The following is a 19,827-nucleotide window of genomic DNA, read 5'->3' as shown; positions in this document are numbered from 1 at the left end:
CACCTGGGTGGGGGGTGGGGGGGTCATCTGCTCGACCTACCACCCTCCCATTCTGGTACCAAAGCCACGAGCCTGAGGGGCAGGGACAGCAGCAGGGAGACAACATCCGCGTTTCTCCGTTGCCACCCGGCCCCCCAATCCCCAGGCCGCTGCCCCCCACTTCCTTGCAGCCCTGGTCACCGCCGGGGGCGTGTGTGAGGGGCGAGGCTACTTGGAGCTGAGGAATTTAAAAAAAAAAAAAAAAAAAAAAGGCGAGGTAATTAGCATTCTCTGATCCCATTGGCTCTCCGCCGGCCCTGCTTTACATACGCCCGCCCCGTTGGCTGCCTGGGGTTTGCGGGGTTCCGCGGGGTTTGCAGGCGCCGCGGTAGCTGCTGCGCTTCAGTGCCGGGCGGGCGCCTAGCGAACCCCAGGCAAGGAGCCGGGAGCCAGCTGCCAGCAGAGCTGCTGCGGCGGCGGCATCTGAGACCATTTCCGTCCTACGAACACTGAGGCCGGCGGCTGGCGGCTTCTGCGCCCAGCAGGGCCCAGGGAGGAGCGGGTCGGACACTTTTTATTTTGGAAGAAAGGGGCGAGTCCCGGCGTGAGCTTCCCTCCCGGCCTGGCTCGCTCCCCAGTGCGCCCCAGCTCCGGCCCGGGCTCTGGAAGATGACTTCGGGGTCCACCCGGCGTCTACTAACGGCGGCGGCTCAAGGAGGCAGCCGAAAGTAGTAACACTTGGTGGTAAGCAGCTGGTGGAAAAGTGAGCCGAGGCAGCGCGGACTCGGCTCTCCCCGCGCGCCGGTGCCCGCTGCTCTCGCTGCTCCTTCCCCTCGGCTCCCCGGCGGCCGCAGCATGAAGTGGCGCAGCGATGGCCAGGAGAGGTAAGAAGCCTGTGGTGCGGACGCTGGAGGATCTGACGCTGGACTCGGGTTATGGTGGCGCGGCGGACTCGGTGCGCTCCTCCAACTTGTCCCTGTGCTGTTCCGACTCGCACCCGGCGTCCCCGTATGGCGGGAGCTGCTGGCCGCCTCTAGCTGACTCCATGCACAGCCGGCACAACAGCTTTGACACCGTCAACACTGCCCTGGTGGAAGACTCCGAGGGGCTGGACTGCGCCGGCCAGCACTGTTCGCGGCTGTTGCCGGACCTCGACGAGGTCCCCTGGACCCTCCAGGAGCTGGAGGCGCTGCTGCTGCGCTCGCGGGATCCCCGGGCAGGCCCGGCGGCCCCCGGCGGCCTGCCCAAAGACGCGCTGGCCAAGCTGTCGACGCTGGTGAGCCGGGCGCTGGTACGCATAGCCAAGGAGGCGCAGCGCCTGAGCCTGCGCTTCGCTAAGTGCACCAAGTACGAGATCCAGAGCGCCATGGAGATAGTGCTGTCCTGGGGCCTGGCGGCGCACTGCACGGCGGCCGCGCTGGCCGCGCTGTCCCTCTACAACATGAGCAGTGCCGGCGGCGACCGCCTGGGCCGCGGCAAGTCAGCGCGCTGCGGCCTCACCTTCTCTGTGGGCCGCGTGTACCGCTGGATGGTGGACAGCCGCGTGGCGCTGCGCATCCACGAACACGCCGCCATCTACCTGACAGCCTGCATGGAGAGCCTCTTCCGGGACATCTACTCGCGGGTCGTGGCCTCCGGGCTGCCCCGGAGCTGCAGCGGCCCTGGCCCGGGCTCCGGCTCGGGCCCGGGCCCGGGCTCCGGCTCCGGCCCCGGCACGGCCCCCGCGGCGGATAAGGAGCGGGAGGCACCCGGAGGGGGAGCGGCGAGCGGCGGCGCCTGCAGCGCAGCCAGCAGCGCCAGCGGGGGCAGCAGCTGTTGCGCCCCGCCGGCCGCCGCCGCCGCCGCAGCCCCACCGGCCGCCGCCGCCGCCGCCGCCGCCAACCACCACCATCACCACCACCACGTACTCCACGAGGCGCCCAGGTTCACCGTGGAGACGCTGGAGCACACGGTCAACAACGACTCCGAGATTTGGGGGCTCCTGCAGCCCTACCAGCACCTCATCTGCGGGAAGAATGCCAGCGGTAAGTGGCCGCGCTGGTGCCGCCGCCTCCCACCCCACCTGGCCAACTCCGGTTGCTAGTTTGCCTCGCGCGCTCCCTGCCGCGTCGTTCCGGCCACCCACCGCTGTCCCAAGCCTCTGAGGGGGCCGCGGGGCAGGAGGCGGCCCGAAACTCGCCGGCTTACTCGCGCGCTCGGAATCCGCGTACTTTACGCGGCTCCTAAGGTTCCCAAGTCCCGGAGCGCACTGTTCGGCCCCTGGTGTGGGGCGGCGCGGCGCGGCGGCGGCCGCCCGCAGACTGTGGGAAGAACCCATCGCCGTTTGCGGACACAGGCTTTTATCATTTGCCCCTAGTACGTGTTTCTGCCAGAGCCCTGTGTTTTGTTTGGTTTGGTTTTTTGACCTTGAAGATGCCAAATTCTCTGGCGCACGAGTTCGGCTCCCTGGAATTCCGGAGGAGGTGCATTCCTCCCTCCACCGACCGGTTCGAGTACTTGCCGGCGCCCCCCACCCCGGATACTGTCCTGGCGCGGGTGTACGAGAGGCCCCGCGGCCGTCAAGGCAGAACGTTTGAGAGCTCGCTTGGCTCAGTTAGGGAGAGGTGTGTGTGGTGAGAGGGTGGAGCCGGACAACTTAATAGGTCCCAAGTTTTCCCGGGGCAGTTTTTGAAGGCCAGAGCGCACAGCTGGTGGGTGCTGCGCGATGGACAGCCCTTCCCCCCATTTCCGACCTCCGAGCTCTTGCCTCTCGGTTCCCAGTGGGAGGGAGCTGAAGCTGTCACCACTTTGCTTAAGGAGCGCCACTAGGGACCCGGGCAAGATGGGAGTGGGGCGGGGTTCTGGAGGGGGTTGTCAGTTTAGGGCGTCGCTTCCAGCAGGTTCTGTCATCCCCTCCCACATCCCCGTTTCGGAGGCGGGAGCTGGGTGGGTTTGAACCTGCAGTTTTGGCGGCGGAGGGGGTGGGGCCGGGGGCTCTTGTTTTCGAGAGCTCGAGCTGGCGGTCCTGCCTGTCTGCGAAAGCCCGAGCTAGACACTTCAAAGCTTCAGTTTTCCACAGGAAATGGTAGAAGCGTAACTGGAGACTCTAAAAGCGAAATAAAACTTTGCTACATATTCGGCGGTTTGGCCGGAGATTGCGTGGTTGGAGCTGAAATGCAGTGTTTCTGGGTAGATTTCATTCATGTTGCTGCTTGTCGGTTTCCCGGGGGCTGAGAGATGCAGCGGGCGCGGCCGGGCCTCTGGGGGTGCCGAGCGTGTGCATGTGAGTGTGCGCTTGTTTGTGAGAGACTGTGAGCCTGTGCGTGTGCGCAGGAGAGAGCAGGCGCGCGGGGCTCCGGCAAAAGCTCTCGGTAAACTGACCCTCCAGCTCTCGGTCCTTTCACCTGGTTTTGATCATCGTTGGGGGAGGAGAAGGAAGGAGCAAAGTGGGCGTGGTGGTGGGGGAGGGGCGGGATCGCGACTTCCGCGTTGCTCTGGAGACTCTTGAGGATCTCTACACCAGAGACCTTCCGCCTCTGCAGCCAGTTGAGGGCGCAGAGCCTCTGCGAGGCTCCCCATTCCCCCCACCCCAAACACACGTGAAATCCTGACCGAGGTGGAGACATTTAGGAGAAGGTATTGGTCTTTGTATGAGCTTCTTCAGAAGGGGGAGGATTCACCTGAAAAACCCAGGGGCTTTGGACTGCATTGCGCTCTGTTCGGAGCCCTACCCCCACAAAAAGCGTAGAAGGGTTTAATTTTCTTCCCACCAGGTGCGCCCCACCTCCCCTGTTCTTACCTCTCCCGTTACAGCCGTCCTTTACTTCTTACTGGCCCCCAAACCCTTATCCCCCTGCTGGGACTGGACCCTGCTTTTACTAAGCTCTCACAGTGTTTCCTTCCAAGGAAGGAGCATTCCCCTTAGGGGGCACCGGTGTGGGAATCTGGGCATCCTGCTCCACCTGTTTCTTTGCCATTCTCTTGAACTTATGTCTTTGGTTGACTCTCCTTCTTGGGCCTCAGTCTCCTCGTCTGTAAATCAAGGGCCTCCTATAACTCTGTATTAGTAGCCTCTAGGTTTTTTCAAATTGGTTTTACTTTTATGATCCTTAACATCTTTTAAAGACAGTTTTTGTGTTTATCCTTTTCGGAGTAAGTATAATTTAAGGAAGGAGAGACCACAGAGTTGGTTTTGGGCAGGGTGAATGTGTGGCTGCCATCCTAACGGTTCCCACACCATAGAGCTTTAACTCCTGGGTTTCAGGGCCCTTCAGCCATCTCTTGGTATGAGAGATGCTGTCATTTCATTGTGATCTCTCCATCTCCTTCCCTTGAGCTTGTTTAAAATGGCAGGTCATTTATGCGAAAAGTAAGGAATGAGCAATTAATTTCTTAGGTATCTGAAACATACATTAAACATCAAACCTATTAAATTATTTTGCATGGTAGTCTTTCTGATCTGCAAGCCTTATTAAGGAGCACGTGCCTTACGTGATCGATTTTTTTTTCCCTTTAACTCAGCAGTCTCACCCATTTGTGAATTCGTTTACTCATCGATATTTATTGAGCCGTTAGTAAATTTAAGGACCCGGCAGTTACTGTGGTCCAGAGGTAATAACCTCCAACGTGCCTCCACCACTACTCTGTATGTTGACCCATTTGATCTTCAGCATTCCCTTGGAAAGCTACTACTGTTATCCCCATTATACACAGGAGGAACTGAGGCACAGGGAACTTAAGTGTTTTGCTCTTTATTGGCAGATGAATTCCCTGCCTTTAGGCCATCAGCTTGCCTTTCATTACCTACGGAGTTGAACAGAGACCCTTTACAGCCTGACCTTCTGTCCCAGTCCATACACTTTCTGTTCCTTTTGAACTGCACTGGGCTGTACTAGATTTTACATTTTTATAACCTCTGCCCAAGTCTAAGAGAGAGCCTGGTACACAGCTGGAGCTTACTAGATGCCTGTTCAGTTGCTCAAGCTGTTGTGTACAATGATGTCCCGAAAGAAGCTATGGAGTTTTGAGTTTCTTGAATCATCTTTTCAAATCCTTTTACCTTGATTGCCCCCCTCTTACTGCCATCTCTACACCTGCCCACCCTTCTAAATTTGCTGCTGCTAGATGCCACGCCCAAGGAATTAGGAAACTAATCACGAGGGTCTCAGTTCAGAAAACAGAAGATAACCAGCTGTAAGCAAGGGCTTGGTTGCTCTCAAAAATAATAGGACTGGGTTTAGGGCATGTACTTTGCAGGGGCCTGGGGACTGTTTTACTCTTCCGAGGGCTTTTTTCTTGTGTTGATTTTGAGCTGTTTTGAAGAGCTGGGATAAGAGCTAAGAGACCCGAGTGGATGTTGGGTTTCCGTGGGGTTTTAAAATTTGGCTTGATTGATTTTGCGAAAGCTACATAAGGGGCAGGCAGAAGCTTTTCGGCAAGCCGTTTGTGTGTGTGAGTCATTTTACCTCAAAGGCTTCAGAGCTGGCCAGTTCTCATCCCTGGAGACTTGGTCCAGAATGATCTTTCCAACAGCTCTGTGAGGCCTGCCTTGATGCAGCCCCTTCCCCACCCCCCACACCTGTGCCATACACAGCCCTTTCCCCCTCCCTTGGGAATCCCGACCCTGATCTTGCTTTAAGTGACTCCCCATCACACTGTGGCCCCTCCAGTGCAAGCTTATGTCCTATTCATCTTCGTCTCTCCTTTCATATCACTCAGCACAGCACCTAGCACCTAGCAGATGCTGGGTACTTGTTGTTGAAGGCATATAAGTGGCCCATTAAATCTTTGGGATTTAAAATTCACCCACCAACATCTGTCATCAACCTCTGTAAAGGCCTCTGAAATCAGACCTCCTGGATTTGAATTTCAAGGCTGTAATGTTATAGCTGTGTGTTCTTGGGCATGTTACCTAACTTCTCTGAGCCCAGTTTCTTCAGCTATAAAATAGAGGTAATAATTAGGATTAAGTGAGATTATGTAATAAGGGTGTTACAGTCTGCTGCCTGACACACGATAGGGGCCAAAGTAGTGGTGGTACTTGTGATAAGCCAGGCATAGTGGTACGTCACATCTCTGTCTCATCCAGATTAACTCATCTCCATGTGTTCAGTACGGTTGGAGGCAGCAGGGTACGGAATTTTACTTGGATGGATCCTTCTTCCCAATATTCCCAAAGTGAAATAATTCAGGGGGCTCATCTCAGGGATTGGCTCCATGGGCTCAGCCCTCACGGCCACGGTCACAAAAAGATTGCTTGGATCAAAGGAAAGTAGCTCATCTTATTTGCTGTATTTTTTATTACAGGCATCCTTAGTGAAGGGACACCAGGGAACTTTCCAGGGTAATAGGGTTCAGAGGTACATGCATTTGTCCAAATGCATTGATTGCATTGTAAACTTAAGATGCGTGCGTTTCGCTGTATTTTAAAATGTACCGCAGTAAAAAAAAAAAAAAGACATTAAAAACAAAGCCATAGGCATCCTTGAATGAAATTTAGTTTTAAATGCAGGAAGAGTATGAGAGGAAGACTGGAAGAGCCAGTGTGGTGTGAGGAAAGGGGTAAGGACTTTACACTGGAAAAGATTCAGCCTCACATTTCAGCTCCGCTGCTTTCCAGCAAATGGCTTAATTTTGCGGAATTTGGTTTTCTCATCTGCGCGGTGAGGATTGCCAAAACAAAACAAAAAGCCATAACAAAGGGAAGAAAATCCAAATCTACCCCCATAAGTGATTAGAGGATTAAATCAGATCAAGTATGTGAAAACACCTGTCACATAGTAGGCACTCAATTATAATGCCTTCCTTAAAACACTGATTATTCAGGCTGGTGATTTTGAATAGTCTCTTTCGGGAATCCCAAATCACTTTATAAACATTAATTAACATGAGCCCTAGCCCCTGGCAGCACTGGCTTGGTGGGTAGGACGGTTTTCAGGTCTTTTGCTTCACTGTTGCCTCCTTAGATTCTGATCTGCACTAAATGCTTACTCGGCAGTTTTCCAGTCCCCTAGCTGGCCCTGCTGTTCCACAGTGTCGTGTTGCTGGGCTGGACAAAAATGTCACAGAAGAAGAACAGGGAAGAAGAATAGGAAGACTATCTCAGGAGTCAGCCACGGCAGTGTCTGTTCTCAGAGAGCACGTTTTTAATTAACTGGCTGCATGTAAATTAAAACTTGGAATTTGGGTCAGTGGAGGGTTATTTGGTTTTCTATGCAGACTTGCCAGTTCAGTGCTGGGGCATTTGCAAGTAGGGTGTTTCATGGAACGGAAAAGAAAAATAACAGCAAAAATAAAACAATGAGGGATCAGGGCGCCTGGGTGGCTCAGTTGGTTAAGCGACTGCCTTCGGCTCAGGTCATGATCCTGGAGTCCCGGGATCGAGTCCCGCGTCGGGCTCCCTGCTCGGCAGGGAGTCTGCTTCTCCCTCTGACCCTCTTCCCTCTCGTGCTCTCTATCTCTCATTCTCTCTCTCAAATAAATAAATAAAATCTTTAAAAAAAAAAAAAAAAACAATGAGGGATCAATTTAGAGACCTGAGGTCAGGTGTGGCATGCTGATTGCTTTCGAATAGGGGGGAAGGCCTCTAATTCTAGATCTATTATTATTTGTGACCTTGAGCCAAACTCACCTATGAAATAGGTCTGATTATCATCTACTGAAAGGTAAATATAAAAAAATCATTGACTTTGAAGTCAGACACACCCACAACTTGCAGTTTTCCTATCTGTAAAATGGGTATTATAATAATAGCTACACTTGTATAGTGCTTATTATACGCCGGGCCCTGTTTCTCCGTATTATAATCATTACAATTACATTAGCTGTTTTAAAAGCCAACCCCCAAATCTTAGGATTTGAACATAATAGAAGGTTGTTACTTACTAAAGTCTGATTGGGAGAGGAGTGAGGTGGGGGGGGGGGCAGCAAGAAGGTCATTTAGGTACCAAGACTGATGGATTTGGCTTTCTTTATCATTAGTATGTGGCCTTCAGGACAGTCATCCAGCCAATAGGTAGAGGAAGGAGGAGAGAGTAGAGGATCTTAGGAAAGCCTGGAAGGGATCTCCATCACTTGTGCCCATAATATCCTTGGCCAGATGTGTCACGGGCTCCCGGGCCACCAAATATCTATGTGTCCTTCTTCCCTCACACAAAACATGTTTTCCCTTCCCGGAGGGAGGAAACTAACTTTCTATGCAATCAGCTGCTTCCAGGGGAAAGTTCAGGAGCTCGGAGTGAAGCTCAGTCCTATCCATTGGATTATGTGTGGCTTTTCGTGGTCCAGGGAGCCCTGAGCCAACAGAGAAATGTTATCTGCCACTCTGCGTCCATATGCCATCTCGGAGCAGGGCCGGATAGGCACAGGAAAACTCCCATTGGGGAAAAGCACGGTCGTGGAAGACATACACAAGGTGTTGACCCTTAGTTGTGAGGAAACCTGGGCAGGCAGGCACTGTGTGGCTGTGTGCCCTGGAAATGGGTGACGTTCCTTGCTTGAACAATTTCCTGGTTTATTGTTCTCCAGGCTCCCGGCTCTGCCTTGTGGGAGGATCGTTTTTGTCCATTTTTCTTATTGGCCACTCCCGAAGTGCTTCCTGAGGTATATGACCAACCCGGAGGCTCTAAATCTTTTGTAACCTAGTTCCCGCCCTTGAACTTTGAGGGGCCCAAGGATTGTGTTGATGCGGTAACAGTAAAAGACTTTTAAAATGCAGGCTTATAGATTTTGCCAGTGTAGCTCTCTTGACAACCTAGTAGGATTTTCATCTACAATGTCTAGTGTGCCAATAGCCACACCCATTGTCCCTTCCTAGAGCTAATTATCAAGCCTGGACGATTTCTTCACTTTCTTAACTGGAGACCTTTCCTTATCTCTCTATTTAATGACAGCTACCTTGGGGCCATCAGGCTTAGGCGGGAAGCTTCTACCCTTAATCTGATCATTTCTTTCACTTAAAAGTCTTCTCAATCTTGACTTTTATGTTTGGGGTCTAGAAATAGTTGTCCTTTTCAGTTCTCCACGATTCTTTCCCAATTTCACTTGCAAACTGGCTAATTTGTGCCACAGCTCCTCTTTCTTTCAAATGCCTTGCTAAACTCCCACCAGGAGCAACAAGCTTCGTTATTCCTGTTTTTTTGGTTTGGTTTTTTTTTTTTTCCAAACCTCTTTCTCTAGAGGCTACAGGCTCAGTTGGCCCAATTTGGTCCTTTTAACTTATCCGAGGTGACAGTCCAACCAAACATTTTACTACTTTTCCCAGGCTCTACTCTCTGACTTCTAAGCCAAGGCCACGTAGGTAAGCACCCCACTTCTGGTACCAGTTTCTTCGGTGGTTAGGGTGATACTGGCTGTTGCATCAGATAAACCCTAAAATCTTAGTGGCCAAACACAATAAAAGTGGTCTTCTGATTGGTGGCAGGGCAGGGAGGCGCTTTGTTCTGTGGACCTTGATGGAGGTTCTGCCATCTGGAACGCTCAGCTCTGGGGAACTTCCCTGCTGGGGGACAACAGGAGTGTGGAAGATTGTGTAGGAAGTTTTAGAGGACAGTCTGGATGTGAGTATATCAGCTCTTTCCACAGTCCAGCGACCGGAACTCAAGTCACACGGCCTCAGCTAGAAACAAGGGGGCTGGGGATTATGGTCTCTAGAAGGGCAGGCCCTCCCAACTGTAATTCTGGATTAGAAAGTGGAGGAACAGAAAGTTTAAAGAATTTGGCTAAGGTGACACAGCTAACAAGTGGTTGGGCAGTCTGGCTCTGGACCCCCTTGTAGAATATTTGTGAAGATTAAAATAATATAAAGGAACTAATACAGTGTATACAAAGTGTTTTTCCCAGTGTCTCATGTTAAGTGCATACTTAATACCTATCATCCTTTATGTGTATTGTCATTGTCATCGTCATCCTATTCTGGAAGTGGGGTGCTATATGGATTCATACTGAATCAGTATGAAGCTCTCAGGCATGGGTAAAATATGAATCCCAAAGAGTGGGTGCCCCAGGCAAATTGTATTATGCACCTGTCTTTTCGCCTCTGCCATCCCCTGCATTTTACCTGCTGAGGGGCTGACACTTGCTGGGCCAGGTACTGTACTCGTAAGCCTTCCATATGTAATACTTGATTCAGTCTTCACACCGTTCCTGTGAAGTGGGTGTTTCTTATTCCCATTTTATGGGGGGAGGAAACCGAGGCTCAGACAGGTTTAGCGGCTGATTGAGTTGCCATAGATACTAAGGGGTAGAATTGGAGTTTGGGCTTCAGAACCTGTGCTCTGAAGGGCTACAGCACCATGGTGAACTCTGGCTCAGATGAGCTTCGGAGGGGAGCCCAGAAGGACTCCAGTGCAGCCTGAGGGGTGTGTGGAGTGAGGGGCTCAGCTTGCCTGGGTGCGGTTCTCCTGGTCGAGGATCGTCCTTTGTATAACATGTGGTCACAGCTCTTTTCTTAGCTCCTGCTGGCTTTCCCTGTCCTGGCTGCCCTGTGAGGTCACTGTGTAGCCTCCTTAGCCGAAGCCCCGGGGCAGTGGCTGGCTTTGTGGTCTCCAAGGGACGGCTCTGTCCATACTTTGCCTAGCTGGGCAGGCTCAGTGCCAGAAGGTGCGTGAGCCTTCTCACTAGAACTGAATACAGAAATCTGCGGCACGGTGTGGAATTTGTCCCAGTCCTCCTGAGAATCCCAGAGCTGGCGTTTTCCCAGACTTCAGAGTTGGTGGACCAAGGTGTCAATTCTGATGACCTTGGGAAAGCCAACGAACCTTCTGAGGACTCAGTTTCCTCATCTGTTAAGTGAGAGTAATGGTTGTACTTCCTCATGGGGTCCTTAGGAGGGTGAGTTGATTTGTGTAAAAATCCCTGGAGTATGTAATATTTGACATACCATAAATACTAATGTCGGCTGGCAATTATTATTATTATCAAATGTTTAAGAAGTGCCAAAGATCTGAACCCTACTTCATATGGAGTGAAAGGCTCCAAATAGTCTCCCAGTAACCAGACTTCAGGGTGATATTGGGCAAGTTACCTAACCTCTCTGTGACTCAGTCTTCCCCTTTGTTAAGTGAAAGTAATAATACAACCTAATTCTTAGAGGTGTAGGGAAGTGTCTGACATGTAGAAATTGCTTGATAAATGTTGCTTAATAAGTGAATTTTATTATATTCATTGCAACTTTTACTGCAGGCACGGTGTTAGATGTTAAGCAACACGGTCCCTAACTTCATGGAGCTTGCAGGCCTATAGTGAACTTAGGTTTTTCATCAAATAATCATGTACATGTAAGTTTACAACGGTGATGATTGCTACAAAGGAGAGATACACAGGGCTGGAAGAGCCTTTTCTGAGGCTCTTGATGCAGTCAGGAGTAAGAGAAGGCTTCGACCAGGAAGTGAGGCTTGAGGGAAGTCGAAGAGTGGCCCATTTGGTTGAAAAGGTAGCAGAGTACTCCATGAATGCAAACAGAATGTGCAAAGGGCCTGTGGCAGAAGGGAGCCTGGTGAGAAGGAGAACAGCCAGTGTGGCTGGATTGGGAGAACAAGTGAGGGGAGCTGGGTAGAGGTTGGACCGAGCCATCTGCCAGAGTAAGGAGTCTATCTTTTCCCGAGGACACTGGAAAGGCTTTGAAAGGTTTTTAAGGAGGGAAATGCTATGATCAGATTTGTGTTCCAAGAAGCTCATGCAGGCTGCAGTACTGAGAACAGGCAGGAAGGAAGGGAAGGATGAAGGTCAGAAGGCCAGTTAGGTATTATTATCACGCCAACCCTACACAAGAAGAATCTGAGGCTATGAGACATTTTGCAACTTGCCCAGAGTCGCTGAGCAATAAATGGCAGAGTGGGGATTTGAGCTCAAGTCTAAGGGACTTCAGTTCTCCCTTCTTCCCACACGTACAATGCCCCATCCCTGGGGAGCACTTGGTTCAACTCTCACACCTTGACAGGTGGGGAAACTGAGGCTCAGAGTGAGACCCTTCTTGCTCAATGTCACAGGATCAAACGGCAAAGCAGGAACCAGTACCTAGGTTTCTGGATTCTTAGCCCATCTCTTATCTGCCGTGATGCATTGTCTCTTCCAAACCAGATCACTCCTTGGGGGCAGCGAGGGCTGAGAGGCTGCGTTGTCAACAGCAGTTTTGGAGATGAATTTACAACCAGGCCGTAACATCTCTGGTTTTCACTGTACAGATCACAGTCAAAGAAATGCTAGTGTGGGAGCGTGGGGGAGGTCCCCATTAGCTCGTGGCTGCGCCAGTGAAAGCAATCACTGCAAAGATCAGGTGTGTTCAGGGCGGAATCATATTAGCAGTTCCCCAGTGCATTAGCATCCGAAAGCAAATCAGAGAGGCTGCTTGGATTTCACTGGGGATTTTGGGTGGCATGTGTCATTGTTTCGTCCTGATCCCAGTGCACAGCACCACCCATAAGTCAGGATGTGTGTGCATGAGAGCAGGCAGACACAGATCACCTTCTCTCTCTCGATGGCCCCAGAGAATTTCGAGTACTGGGGAGCAGATCCAGCTTTTCCTTTCCTCTGTCCTACCTCCGCCCCTTGCAGCCTTATCTTTGCTGACGTTGAGGGTCCTGGGACTCACCACTGTGGGCACCACCGGACATGAGGCCTGCTCTCGTGAAGCTTGCAGGCCTGAGATGTGTTTAGTTAATTCACAAATAATCCCCCAAATGTAAAACCGTGCCCATGGCAGGAGTCCTTAGGAGAGGTTCACGGCGCCGTAGGACAAAGCCACCTCGAGTGGGGGGGGGGGGGGGGCGCGGTCTGGGGAGGCCCAGCTGCCCTTCCTGGGTGCCTCCAGCGGTGGCTGTGGCCAGCATCAGGACACCAGACATTCAGGGGCCCCAGGGGTGGGATTGGGGGTTAAGATTCCCCATTCTCCTTCCCACACTGGAGCCGTGTCATCAGGGCGGGAAGGGAACAGAGCCGGGACTCTCATCTCTCTCTCTATTCTGAATTCTGTGTGTGCCCCTGTCTCTTGGGAAACCTGCCCCCCCCATCCCATAGCTGCCATTCTCAGGGCCAGATGCTGCTGCTGCTTCCAACCACTGAGGCACCACCACCACCCACACGTGGCCACGCCCTGCTTCCTGCCCCCTCTCAACCTTCCTCCACTCCTTCCCACCTGGTCCTGGACCCTCTGGTGCTCCAAGTTTCCCTTTGTCTCGGTGTGAGAGCTGTGGAGGAGAGAACAGACCAGGAGCAAGTAGGAGACTTCACGGCCTCGGGTGGTCTCAGCATGTGGAACCGCTTGCTGGGGGCAGCTGGGAGCCTGTGGGGGTGGAGGGGCCGTAGACGAGGAGGGGGTGCAGGAAGGTGCCTGAACCCTCTAGCAAGGAGGAGGGCTCCAGCTCCGGCCTAGCAGGGTGTACATGTGCTGTGGGACCTCAGACAGGCCCCTGACCTCTCTAAACCTGTTTCTCATAGGAATGGGAAATGATGACGATGGTACCAGGTTCTGGTATTCATAGAGTCACAAGTGTCAAACGAGGCGCCCTTGTGGAAAACTGTAAAGCCTGGCACTTACTAGTGGTAAAAGGCAATATTTATTGAGTGTTTACTGCTGTATTAGGGTTTTCCAGAGAAACAGAACCAATAGGGTATATGGAGATGATATATGAGGAGATTTGTTGTAGGAATCAGCACACACGGCTGTGGAAGGCCAGGAAGTCCCACAATTTGCCATCTGTAAGATGGAGAACCAGGAAAGCAGGTGGTATCATTCGGTCTAAATCCTAAAGCCTGGGAACTGGGGGCCACTGGTTAAGTTCTGGAATCTGAAGGCCTGAGAACCAGGATTTGCTGCTCTCAAGCTTCCCAGTGGCCTGTGCAAAAAGCAATCGTGAGCAGCAACACAATTCATAGTATGGTAGGTAAGGCAGAAATAAGCCAGCTGCTGCAGCCGTTCCTGTGATGTGGGCCTGAACCTGAAAGGCATTTGTCAGCAGGGGACTAGAAGCAGTTATGAAGGTGCACTTAGCAACCTTACATTTCGGCCCATGGTTGTTAAGAAAGAACAAAGAGAGCCTCCCCTTGATCGTGAAGGGTCTCTCTCCCCTCCCTGTCCCCCCACCATTGCTTACAGAATGTCCAGTTGTTGTGATATGTGGGGAAGCCAAAGGCCAGGGATGGGGCAACCCATCAGTGTCCTTCCTGTGTTCTGGTGGAGGGTCTAGGGTGAGAAGTTGGCCTGGAAACTTATGTCTGTGTCACATGGTCCCTAGAGACAAGATCTGAGTTAATTTGAGTAAAAGTATATCAATGCTTCTCTGGGAAAAAAATAAGCAGCCTGTGCACTGTACCTACAAATACGGTCTTCAGCAAACCTGGGTGTGAGTTTGGGGAGGGAGGAGAGAGCTGGATGGGGTCTGGGCCTTGGAGAGATCAGCACCAGTGTGGTCAGATACCGTGCTCATAAGGGTTTAAGGACAGAAGAGGGCATGAGGCCCACGGTAGAACAAGCTGTGTGATCTCAGACAAGTGATTTAACCTCTCTGGACTTCTTTTCTTATCTGAAAAATCCCGAGAGAGTTTCGAGGCTCAAAGGAATCATCAGACGTGAAAGTGATCTGTAAACTGCAAAATAATCATTTGATCGTTCATTCATCCATTCAACACATATTTATTGGGCGCCTACTACGTAGAAGGCATGGTTCTAGGCACTTGGCATATATCAGTGCACAGACAAAAGTCCTTGCTTTCATAGACCGTGAATTCTAGTCGGGGGGAGACCCTACGCAGTTAACAGAAGTAAGCAAGTACAGGATGTTAGAAAGAGATACTGGCTATAGAAAAAATAAATCAGAGTGAGGGGGACTGGGAGGGCTGGGATGGTGGGTTGTAATTATAAATAGTGTGGTGAGGGTGGTCTTGCTAAGAAGGTGATGTTGGTGCCGAGAGGTGAAGAAGGTGAGGGATTTAACTGAGGGGGGAGTGTTCTGGCAGAGGGAATAGCCAGTGCAAAGGCCCTGAGGCAGGAATGGCAAAGAAGCCAGTGTGGCAGAGAAGTATGAGTGAGCCAAGAGGAATAAGAGGTGAAAGCAGAGAATCACAGAAAGCCAGCTCGGGTAGGTCCTCGTCGGCTATTGTAGACTTTGGCTTTTATTTTTAGTGAACTGGGAAGCCATTACAGGATTTTGAGTAAGGATTTGCAGGTCGGACTTAGGATTTCAAAGGATCACGTTGGCTGCTGGTTGAAAAATGGGCTGTAGAGGAGCAAGAGTGAAACCAAGACCCGTTGCGTGGAGGTTCTTAAAATAATCCAGGCAGGAGATGATGGTGCACTAGGTCAGAGTGGTAGCAGGCAGGGTGGGCTAAGAGGTGGTTGGATTTGGGGCATAATGAAAAGGAAGAGTCAACAAGATGTTGCTGATACATTGGGTGTGGGCTCAGGACGTGAGAGGAGTCCAAGATGACTCCAGGGTTTTTGGTCTGAACAACTGGAAGGATGGAGTTGCTTAAACTGAGCTCGGGGAAGACTGGGGGAAGGAACAGGTTTGCAGATGGCAGACAGGTTGGGAGTCCAGTTTGGGACATGCTAAGTCTGAGGAGCCTTTGAGACCTGCAGGTGGAGATGTCAGCTAGGTGGTTGGATAATCACGGCTTCGTTCAGGAGAGACTTTGGTTTAGAGGTATAAATTTGGGAGTCGGGAGCATACGGATGGTTTTTAAAGCCATGAGATGGGACAAAGTCACCTAGGGAGTGAGTGTAGAAGAGACAGGAGGACCAAGGACTGGGCCCTTCCTTGGGCTAGGCAGAAAAGGAGGAGCCAGCAAAGGAGACTGAGAAGGAGCAGCCAGTAGAAAGGGAGAAAATGTTCTCACAGTCAACGGGAGAAATCATCTAGGAGGAGGAAGTGTTCCACTGTGTCATGTGGCCTGTGAGGTAGTTGCTACCATTGTGCCCCAGCTTCGTGGTATTTCTGCCTGCAACCCCTGGGACCACTTTAGGACCGATGAACAAGCAGCGTCAAGGTGCCTGATGGGGACCACGCTAACCATAATGAACCAGGAGGATGTTTGGGACGTTCTCTCAATGGGATGGAGGCAAAATGGTCTCAAGACGTCATCTATAAACTGAGGGCTTAGGCCTGATCAGTAACTTCAGACTAGACTGTCATGATCTTAAGGTTCTATAAAGGGCCTCCAGGTGGGGAGGCTTCCCGTCCGCACCCACACTTCACCAGAGCTGCTACCCTTCCATCTGTGCTACACATATTGGACTTTTGCATAAGATGCATTTGAGAAAGAGATTCTGTTGCCAAGTAGAGTCTGAAAAGCACTGGTCCAGATGATTAGCAGTCCTTTCAGCTCTGACATCCTAGGAGGCTCAGCTCCTCAGGGAGCAGGGATGCCTGTGCCTTTTTGTCTTTGGTTGTGGAGACCAGCCAGGAGACAGTATCCCCCTGAGGCTTGGAGAAGCCCTGAGCCAGGTGGGACGGGGAGGGGAGAGGTAGGGAGGTGCTGTGCTTGGAACCTTACAGAGCTCTAGGGCCCCAAAGGGTTGGAAGAAAGGGAAGGAAGAGAACCAATATTGGAAATAAACCTGGTAGGATGCAGGGTCCAATTAGATGCTTTCAAGCATCTCCTCCTGATTATTTGCAATTCTGCTCTTTTCCTGATGCAAAACTCTTCTTTTTATTCCCCCTTCACTGCTGTATCCTCACCTCCCAGGTGCCATTTTTGATACAAGGGGGCAAAGGTGGAACTTGTCAAAGCTATCTCCGAACCAAAAATAACCCCGTCCAGCCAGAGGCAGCCTGACCTTCCAGGCCAAAGTGCTTGCTTTCATGTGTCAGAGTTGGTACATTCACCTTGGCTCTCAAAGGTCTGAGGTTCAAAACTAGCTTTCCTCTGTATTAAGGAAATATGTATATCTTTTCCTAAGAAGTTTTGTGGCTAAATCAGTTTTACATCTACAGAATGGATCAGTCCTGAATGCCTAAACCCCAGTGTAGGAGATGGGGACATTGGGATGTTGTGGCTTACGTTATTTACTCACTGAAAGGTCTCACTCACCTGGCTGATGTTCTGGAGAGGAGTCAGCGTGGCATATCGTGCTGTATAACCAAGCGTCTGAGGTCAGGCAGCCTGGGTTCACATCCCAGTGTCATCCCTTACTGGCTGGGCTGCCCTGGGTGGGTTCTTCACTCTCCGCCTCAGTTCCCCCCCCACCCCCCGCGAATGTTTTGGGGCTAAGATGAAATGCCATGATGTATAGAGCACTTAGTGTGGGGAAGTGAGCGCTCATGTATGACAGCTGGTGTTGTTGGGATTGTCATCCCACAGACCCCCGAAACCTCTACTGTAGTACTCATCAGGTTCCCTGTTCATCTTTACGGTCCAGACTGTTTCTTCTTCATCTTTGGGTCTCTGGGTGGCACATATTGGTACTTCAACAATCGAATGAGTCCACAGACCATAAGCTCCATGCAAGCAGGGTATCTGTCTATTTCCTTCCCCACTATCACCCTGAGACTTAGAACGGCATCCACACATGGTGGGCACTGAATGTCATCTATAAACTGAGGGGCTTAGGCCTGATCAGTAAGTTTAGACTAGACTGGTCTGGTCTGTTGGTCGTCTGTGCCATGAATCAATGAAGCTTCACTAACAGGCAAACCAAGAGCCTGGAGCTAACCACTCGCTAACTGGCTGGGACTCTCCCACTCTGTTTCCAAATTCCTAGCCCTGAAAATCTCTCCTTTTCAAAGCTTTCCTCTCCTTTGAAGCACAGAAAAAAAGAATGATTGCTCATTATTCCTTTATACCCACTTTCTTCCCGTGAGACGGCACCTCACTCTAATTCAGAGTTGAAAACTGTGTCTGCATAGACACTTGGATCTTAGAGCTGGAAGAAGCCCACACGATGCTCCTGGGGGCCCTGCTGCCTTCAGTTGGGTGTCGGGTGGATTTTGCGAACCAGACACCTGAGAGCTGGGGGGCTTCCCTGTGTGCTTGGGGCTGCACAGCTGCTGGCAGGTGGGCGGGCGAGGGAGAGTCCTGAGCCTCCAAGTGGGAGGCCCTCACTTCTTGGCTGGGCCTGGACCTGAGCTCCTTGAATCCCCAGGTTGGTGTCCACGATGCCAGGCTGCCCCAGGAAGAACACAAGGCTTTGTTCCCTTTCCTCAGTTGTGTTTCCCCCTGGGTCCTGTTGATTCAGGTCTGCCGTGTGTCAGAATCTGTGTAGCATGCTTTCCAGATACTCTCTCGGCTTCATCCCTCCAGCCCTACCGATGAGGTCAGGGCCTCCAGTTCTCCTGCACGGCCTGGGGACCTGACCTGGAGAAGCTAACGAGGCTCACGGACGGTCATGCTGGCAGGGTGCAGGAGCTGGGTGTTTCCCGCCCACTCCCCCCACTCCCCACCCCACCCCCAGCCACCTGGCGCACCCTCAGCGGGCTATCCTGTGAATCTTGCTGCAACAGGGCTGCAATGTGACCTGTCGAAAATTTCTTAAACATTCTAGTAACCAACCCTAAGACTGTGTCTAGACCATGATGAGGCAGCTGGTCAATTCCACAGGGATTAAAAACATCAGCTATTAGATGGACAATCGATTTCATCAGATCGGCAATGTGGACTTGTGAAGATAAAGCAACCGCATATCTAGGCCTCCGCCTTGTTGACTCAGTGTTCGTGGTTTTGTTGGTCTCTCTCCATCTCTCCTGGTCCTTCATTTGGTTCAGCATCTACTAAACGCCAGGCACAGGTAAAAGCACACACCACTGCCAATATCCAGTCCAGTTTTGTGATTAGAAAGACCAGGACTTTTTTTCCAGAACACTGTGACACGTATTGATTCAAACACTTAATCTGAGCCGGTTCAACCTAATGCTCCTATTGACTCATTCAGGTCTGCCTCTTCTTCCCCCTTCCTCGGGGAGCAACCTCACCTGCCAATTGAGTGGAATTGAAGCACGGGGCCACTGGAAGACAGGAGATGTTTGCTCCTTATCAGGCTGCACTAACTATAATTGCGAATCCCACAATGCCTTGTTATTATTCATTCTTTAGGCTTGCACAGTTTGCTGAGTTCCATCAACTATTTCTATCAATATTCCTAACAGCCCTTGGGTATCAGGGGGAGTGGTAGGCATCAGTAGCCTGATTTTGCACAAGAGGAAGCTGAGGGTGGCAGAGGGGACATATTTTGCCCAAGTCACCAAGTAAGTGGCAACACTGGGCAGCTGTTGGACTCCTAGTCCAGTGCTCTTTCTGTGCTTCCCAAGGCTACTCTTTGTGCATTGTTGGTGCTCAAGTGTTTTGAGAACCTGAATTGACTCTCCCAAGGCAGGAGAGTGGGGGAGGGAGAGTACACAGGGATCCCATCTGATGACTAACCAGGATGTGAAGGTTACCCCAGCTTTTGGCCCTCCCAGCCTTTGGATGCATGGAGTTACTGTGTCCCTCCCCTGCAATCTGTCAGGCTTCAGTGGAACCTTGCATCTGACTAGCCCCTACCTTTGCATCTTCAGCCGTGGTGGGGGGGGCTCCTCATGGGCTCCCTAGAGCATTATGATTTGAGCTCACATGCTGCTACTTGAAGGTCAGGAAGTCCTTGGAATGCCCACTCAGAAAGGAGGAGTGTTCTTGCTGGGCTCTGCAGAACCCAGATGGCCCCTTAGCCAACTTCCCACTGGCCCAGAAAGAATGGGCCTCTTGAGCCTCTCCACTGGTAGACTTTCTAGAAGAATCTGGCCCAGCCTGAGCAAGCTCTTTCTGAAAGAAACCACAAGCGCAGAGGCTCCCAAAGCCTCGTGTGCCTCAGCTCAGCTGTAAAATCCATCCTATTCTTGCATGAAAGAAGAGGTTGCCCTGTGTTGCCCCAGGTGCTTGAAAAAAGGGGCCGTGCCCAGTGGG

The 19,827-nt window shown here is 51.5% G+C and overlaps 1 protein-coding gene across 1 annotated transcript in view; it reads left to right on the top strand.

Moving 5' to 3' along the window:
• Positions 1-358: 358 nt before the first annotated feature.
• BTBD11 (BTB domain containing 11) overlaps positions 359-19,827 on the top strand; it is a 297,415-nt gene continuing 277,946 nt past the window's right edge. Inside the window, exon 1 of the mRNA XM_027595654.2 lies at positions 359-2,003. Coding sequence (XP_027451455.1) covers positions 851-2,003 — 1,153 coding nt within the window. The 5' untranslated portion in view covers positions 359-850. The remainder of the gene's footprint in view (positions 2,004-19,827) is intronic.

This window comes from Zalophus californianus, chromosome 9, assembly GCF_009762305.2.
Source record: "Zalophus californianus isolate mZalCal1 chromosome 9, mZalCal1.pri.v2, whole genome shotgun sequence".
NCBI classification, from domain to species: Eukaryota; Metazoa; Chordata; class Mammalia; order Carnivora; family Otariidae; genus Zalophus; species Zalophus californianus.
The sequence above is the reverse complement of the archived record's forward strand: the minus strand, read 5'-3'. Positions and strand labels throughout refer to the sequence as shown.